This window comes from Dendroctonus ponderosae, unplaced genomic scaffold, assembly GCF_020466585.1.
Source record: "Dendroctonus ponderosae isolate FM_Combo_2020 unplaced genomic scaffold, Dpon_F_20191213v2 Dpon_F_20191213_11, whole genome shotgun sequence".
NCBI classification, from domain to species: Eukaryota; Metazoa; Arthropoda; class Insecta; order Coleoptera; family Curculionidae; genus Dendroctonus; species Dendroctonus ponderosae.
In genome coordinates this window covers 1,221,998-1,229,496 of record NW_026017213.1, presented here as the reverse complement: position 1 = coordinate 1,229,496, position 7,499 = coordinate 1,221,998, and the positions used below count along the sequence as shown (strand labels likewise).

The window sequence follows — 7,499 nt, the reverse complement described above, 5'->3', positions numbered from 1 at the left end:
GTACATCTTAAGCTTCAAAATGCATCAATATTTGGGTGAGAAGTTGGTTCTTTTCAACAAGAGCTAAGCATAGCAGAAATAGAACTTTCCAAAGCCTTCTTGAAGACTGAATAGTTCTTCTGCATCAAGACGTTTTTTCGCTGGCATTGAGGAATTCTTTGGATGTTGGTATCTATTGAAATGAGTCAAGAGACCATATAACATCGCTTCATATGTTTTGATCTTCAAAATTTGTATTTTTATGCTAAAACAGGCTCTATTTGTAGAATTTCTTCTTGAATTCGGTATGGTTCAATAAATCAAAGCAACCTGAACTCCTGAAATCTTCATCTTAATCTTTAAAGAAAATTTGCTTTGAAATAGAATGAACTTTGTGGACTTTTTGTTGAATACTTTGAAGAATTCCTCAGATGTTCAGTAAATTATTTAAATGTCGTTAAGGCACCTTCGGACATTGCTTCATATGTTTTAATCTTCCGATCAGAAGATGGCTTTTTTCGAGTGTTTCTTTTTGAAGAGATTGAATAATTGCTTCATTTGTTGCACAAGTAGCAATTTAATTTTGAGAAAATCCTGGGGCGTGGTTGTATACATCGAATGCTTCAAAATGCATATACTTCGGTGAGAAGTAGGCAGTCTCTAAAGAAGAACCAAGAAAAGAAGAAACAGAACTTTTCAAAGTATTCTTTAAGCCAATGAAGGATGCTTCCACAACATAGTTTTGCAATGTGTATCCCCACTAAATGTTAGCCTCTTTCGTTCAGCTTCCAAAGAAAATTTGCTGCGAAATAGAATTAGTTTTGGGGGTCTTTTTCAAAAGATTGAAGAAATCTTCAGATCTGAGTTCAGAGGTAGATAAGATTTTTAAATTTTAAGCGTCAAATATATATTTTTGAGCAAGAATTTCATGACCCTTTTGACCTGAACCTGAAGACTCTCTTCTCATTCTTCAAGGTAGATGTGATACCAAATAGAACGTATATTTTTTGACAAGAATGGGGCCTTTGTCGGAGTGTTCCTTCTTGAAGATATTAAGCAATATAATTTTGCACCCTGAACGCCCACCAATTGTTTATTTTTTCAATCTTCGAAGCAAATTTGCTGTAAAATTGAATAAGTTTTGTGACCGTTTTTTTGCACATATTGAAGAATTCTTCAGRTGTTCMGCTRYCCATTRAAATAGAGTTAAGRGTSAGTTCATAAGTTTTGATCTTCAAAATGGATATTTTCAAGTCAGATTGGGGTTTTTTTGGGGTAAATKTTAGACTYTTTCGCTCAACCTCCAAAGAAAATTTGCTGYAAAAATAGAATGWCCTTTGTGGACCTTYTTTGAAGACTKMWTTGAATTCCTCAGATGTTCAGTGAATAATTCCAACATGGTTAAGACACCTTAGGACATTGGTAATTGGAAAAATTAATCTTAGGAGGGAGAAGAAAAGAACACAACTTTTGAAAGTGTGTTTGGAGACATTGGCKGATGCCCCAACAAGATAACTTTGCTTCCTCCCCCAAAGTAAAATGGGAGAATCTTCGCAGTGTTTCTTCTTGAAGCAAAGAGAACTGATTGCGCATAACAGTTCATCAAATCGCTTTCAAAAAGGAGAAAACTAAAACACTGATCGAGAGCATTTTTGTCATTTGAAAAATGCTTCTCTCATCGTCGAAGAACCCATCCATAGCTGGCAAGAACCACCAAGAAAGTTGGCACAGTTTATCCTCGTGGGAGCATTTCATGGCTATTTTGGCAACATTTCGAAGAAGGTGCGTCGGAAGAAGGCATCAGCGCCCCATACACGAGCGAAATATCTGTCATATCTGATACGTGGCGAGCCAAGTTCGAATAATTATCGGTGCGTTAGTGGTTGTTAATCACGAGCCAGATACAACTCGATGCGAATTTCGTACAAAATAAATCTGCAGCTCTCAAACAAAATACATATTCAGATAAAATTTAACGGTAGAAATTGGTACAGATTTGAGATATAGTGTATAATGTTATAATTCAAGCAATGGGCAAGAGGTGATGATTGAAAATTTGGATATAGAAATCTTGGAAGATGATGAGATAGTAGCTAATGTCACAGGAGAAAATCACTACTTCGATTACGAAGACGAAGCTTTTCAGAAAATACCCAGAAAATAGGCGATCGATTAATTTAATTTGTGCCTACGTTGGGCCGAAGAAAATGAATTGCCACTGTATGAAGTGATTCTTCGTACTTGAATTATAGATATGTTACAGACGGTATGTAGAATCAGACCGTATATGTACAGACTAGGCCATATGTGATGTTTACATTTTCAATTGTTAACTGCAAAAATTGTGGTAAAAATAGTTTGTTCCTTGTTAGAGGCGACGCTAAATATGATATATTTCAGATATGAAGTTACAAAAGTAAATCAGATGTAGTCATTAATAATATAAGCTCAAATTTAAAAATATAGGTTTTACTGTATGAGCGAACAAAATAGGTTGCCCAGAACAGCCGGGGTTTAACTAAAAGGTACCTAATGATTAGTGTGCACAGAACACATATGTATGTTTCTCAGACTTTGCAGTATTTCACTAAGGAAGTGGTAGATCAATTTGCCTTTCTAACGTTGGTTTTAATTCGTTCGGTTTCTATCGTTTGTTTGTTTTTCTATAATTATGTATTTTATTGTTTTAATAACAACGTGTTTATAAAAAAATCCCAGCGTGCATTCGATTTATATTTTTTTTGCCGCATTTTTTCCTATGGCTGCCGACGCCCTTCCAGTCTATAGTCTCTAGTCTACCCACTTTCTTCTCACTTTTTTTGCGTAGATTTTCTGAAACCACTATGATGCCAGCACAAGCAATAGCTATCCGTTTATTGCTTCGCATTTTAAACACTTAGTTTAACTAATCTGCCTCTTCACTTGAAATACCACGCGCCAGACCAAGTCTGTCTGAAACGTAAGATTTCACTCTGATACGTATGTTAATTAGTGGACAGGAAAAGATTTAATTCGTCCGATCTGGATCTGTCGAATCAAATCTCTACGTATCTGAACTGTACGGATAATCTGCCCGTGGTGTGTATGGCGCTATTTGCTCTGTTCATGGTTCTTGAGACGTTTTATGGTTCCGGGGCATTTTGCAGGGACATCGACTTGTTTCCACACCTGATTAAGAGCAATTGCTTAAATAAGTAAACAGGTTGATTGACAACAATTGCGATCATTATCATTTGTAAGCATCCAGTGCCGCTTATCTCGGCAGGCAAACAACAATGCCGCACATCGGGCTTATGTGGACTAGGCCGAGTCCCATTTTCGGCAACTTTATTCGTTCTTCTCGGCAAGTTACCGCGTAGTAGTAGCGAATCGCGATAAAGGCGATTGCCTGTTAAGGTGCTCTTTGCGTCAGGTGAACCTTGTGATTAGTTACGCAACTTTGCAGGTAATCTGGACCAGATTTTGGATCCGAAATTCACACTTAGCGACTACCAAATCACCGAAATCTACGTGGTGGCCAAAGGCACCACGAACTTGAACCAGGCCTTTTCCGCTGCCGACATCATGGTGCTGCGGAAAGAAGAAGAGCGCAAGCAGATGCACAACAAGGCCGGAGGCGGCGTCTTCAATCTCATCTTCAAGCGGGGAAAATCGGTAGGTGTCCACGTGCACAAAGAGAATGTTTTTTCAAGCGTGTTGGTTTGCTTAGAGCATGGGTTCCGGCTCGGTATCCAGCGACAATCGATCGATTTCGCCCACTCAAAGCGACGACTCCCGATCGGTGACTCCACCGGTGGTTCAGCCGCCCCCCGAGCGGCCGAAGCCGCCCCAAAGGAAAAGGCGGCCCGCGCCCAAGCCGCCCCAGGCGCCCGAGGCCTCTTCCACCAAGAAAACAATCGACAACGGACTGACTATCTGCCATTCCCGGAATAGCAGCGATAGTTCCGGTTACCACGAGGCGTCTATTTTGAGCGACCATTGCGCCAACGCCTCCCTGCCCAGAATGCGCCCCAAGTCCGCCTTTGTGGGCGATTTGGTGACTGCTCAGGGTTCCTCCAACTTGAACACGATGGTTCCACATTCCCGCTCTACTACCAGCTTAGTAACAGGTGAGCCCGGTTTAAGCCCCCGCTTAGCGGGTTTAAACTACCGATTTAATTGCGGGCGTTTGGAAGCAGGATTTAGACGGTAAAATTTAAAAGTTGTTGATCCTTGGGCGTTGCCTTCTTCCTCCACCCATTAATGGGAGAAGTAACATCAAAGTCCGGCCATCTTACCGAAAGGTTTTGGACAATTTGGTGGATGCTTCTGGACTTTTCCGAGCAGTTAGGGACTTATTAGGCATAGGGACGGGACATAGATTCTATAACATCGAAAGGTAATATCGATGTTAAGGAAACATCGATGTTCTGATAGTTTGCCGTTGCATACAAATTTCAAATTGATTACCTTAAACTGAAATATATATTTTTATTTTACTACTACCATGACAGTTTAAAACGATGCTTTGGTAAATAATCGAATAAATTTATTGAACTTATAGTTGCCACGTTTTTCGGCCAACTGACTGCAAAAAGAGGCTTTTTTCGGGTGTAGCTGAAAATGGGCCGCCAAGCCGCGGTATCGTTTGTATCGGCACTATCAAAGAGTTCGCAGAAAATATTTCTATCTAGTATGAACATCAAATGTCCGATGTTTTTATTTCAAGATCTAACATCGATGTTTGATCGATGTTCCAAATTTCCAATATCGATGATAAAAATATCGAACATCGAACGAATTACATTGATGTTTGCGAAACATCGATGTTTTTCTCCCATCTCTAGGCATAGGGATGAGACATCGACCCTATAACATCGATGGTAGACATCGAAAGGTAATATCGATGGTAGCCATCGATGTTGACATCGAAAGGTAATATCGATGTTAGGGAAACATCGAAGGCAGTTTGACAACGTCGATGTTCTGATCGAGTTTGCAGTTGCATACAAATTTAAAATGGATTAACTTAACTTTAATAATTTAAATCAAAATTCATTCCTGGGCTTCAGTCATTTATTGTCTCTAATTATAAATTAAAATGCGTTTCGGTGTTTTCCATCATAATCAGTTTTTATGTGTAGCGTTGTTGCTACTTTAAGCCTTGGCATGTATTTGGAGTATTACATATACTCCAAATATATGTTAGGGAAACATCGAAAACAGAATATCGATGTTTCACAAAATCGATGTTCTGTTCTGACAGTTTGCCAAATTTCAAATTGATTAACATAAACTTAAATAATTTTATTTTACTACTGCTATGCCATTAAATATTCGACTAAATTTATACAACTTATAGTTGCCGCATTTTTCGGCCAATTGACTGCAAAAGAGTCTTTTTCGGTGCAGCTGGAAATGGGCCTCTATGCCGGGGTATCGTTTGTATCGGCACTATCAAAGAGTTCGCAGAAAATGTTTCTATCTAGTATCAACATCAAATATCCGATGTTTTTATTCCAGGATCTAACATCGATGTTTTATCGATGTCCCAAATTTCCAACATCGATGGTAAAAATAGCGAACATCGAACGAATTAAATCGATGTTTGCGAAACATCGATGTTTTTCTCCCATACCTACCAATTATTAACCAAACGGTACTCGATCAGTCTAGTTTAGGGATGGGAGAAAATAATTCATTCGATGTTCGATATTTTTACCATCGCCGTTGAAAATTTAGGACATCGATAAAACATCGATGTTAGACCCTGAAATGAAAACATCGGACATTTGATGTGGACACTAGATAGAAACATTTTCTGCGAACTCTTTAATAGTGTCGATACAAACGATACCGCGGCATATCGGCCCATTTTGAGCTGCACCCGAAAAAAGCCTCTTTTTGCAGTCAGTGGAACGAAAAATGTGGCAAACATCGATGTAATTCGTTTGATGTTCGATATTTTTACCATCGATGTTGGAAATTTGGGACATCGATAAAGCATCGATGGTAGAACCTGAAATGAAAACATCGGACAATTGATGTTGATACTAGATATAAACATTTTCTGCGAACTCTTTGATAGTTCCGATACAGACGATACCGCGGCATAGCGGCCAATTTTCAGCTGCACCCGAAAAAAGCCCCTTTTTGTAGTCAGTTGAGCGAGAAATGTGGCAACATCGATGTAATTAGTTCGATGTTCGATATTTTTACAATCGATCTTGGAAATTTGGGACATCGATGAAACATCGATGTTGGACCCTGAAATGAAAACATTGGACATTTCATGTTGATACTAGATAGAAACATTTTCTGCGAACTCTTTGATAGTTCCGATACAGACGATACCGCGGCATAGCGGCCCATTTTCAGCTGCACCCGAAAAAAGCCTCTTTTTGCAGTCAGTTGAGCGAAAAATGTGGCAACATCGATGTAATTAGTTCGTCCTAAATTTTCAACGTCGATGGTAAAAATATCGAACATCGAATGAATTATTTTCTCCCATCCCTAAACTAGACTGATCGAGTACCGTTTGGTTAATAATTGGTAGGTATGGGAGAAAAACATCGATGTTTCGCAAACATCGATGTAATTCGTTGGATGTTCTATATTTTTACCATCGATGTTGAAAATTTGGGACATCGATAAAGCATCGATGTTAGAACCTGAAATGAAAACATCGGACATTTGATGTTGATACTAGATAGAAACATTTTCTGCAAACTCTTTGATAGTTCCGATACAGACGATACCGCGGCATAGCGGCCCATTTTCAGCTGCATCCGAAAAAAGCCTCTTTTTGCAGTCAGTTCAGCGAAAAATGTGGCAAACATCGATGTAATTCGTTCGATGTTCGATATTTTTACCATCGATGTTGGAAATTTGGGACATCGATAAAGTATCGATGATAGCCCCTGAAATGAAAATATCGTATAGTTGATGTTGATACTAGATAGAAACATTTTCTGCGAACTCTTTGATAGTGCCGATACAAATGATACCGCGGCATCGCGATCCAATTCCATCCGCACCCGAAAAAAGCCTCTTTTTGCAGTCAGTTGACCGAGAAATGTGCCAACTATAAGTTGAATAAATTGACTCGATTATTTAATGTCATAGTAGTAGTAAAATAAAATTATTAAAGTTAAGTTAATAAATTTGAAATTTGTATGCAACTGCAAACTATCAGAACATCGATGTTCTGCCTTCGATGTTTCCCTAACATCGATATTACCTTTCGTCATGAACATCGATGGCTACCATCGATGTCTCATCCCTAGTGTAGTTTATAAAATAACCGCCCGGAACCGTTTCGATTTTTGAAATCGCCAATAGTCTGATTGCGGAAACCGCGGCGAATCTGCATTAATTCGATAACTGATCAACTAAACCGAAGGAATTTGAAATGTGGGTTGAAAAAAATGATGTAGGTTTGGGTTGCGTCTGAAACTGGTCCACGGATTCTCTGCTGCTCAGTTCGTATCGTATCAACCGTGTGGTGAATTTCAGTGTGTGGCAGTTTCGTAGGTCTTTTT

General features: G+C 39.0%; 1 protein-coding gene across 3 annotated transcripts in view; it reads left to right on the top strand.

Moving 5' to 3' along the window:
- The window catches only part of LOC109536057, an 81,485-nt gene that overhangs the window by 64,814 nt on the left and 9,172 nt on the right, over positions 1-7,499 (top strand). For all 3 annotated transcript variants that reach the window (XM_019902129.2, XM_019902131.2, XM_019902130.2), the window contains 2 exons: positions 3,425-3,633; positions 3,689-4,088. In XM_019902129.2, coding sequence (XP_019757688.2) covers positions 3,425-3,633; positions 3,689-4,088 — 609 coding nt within the window. The remainder of the gene's footprint in view (positions 1-3,424; positions 3,634-3,688; positions 4,089-7,499) is intronic.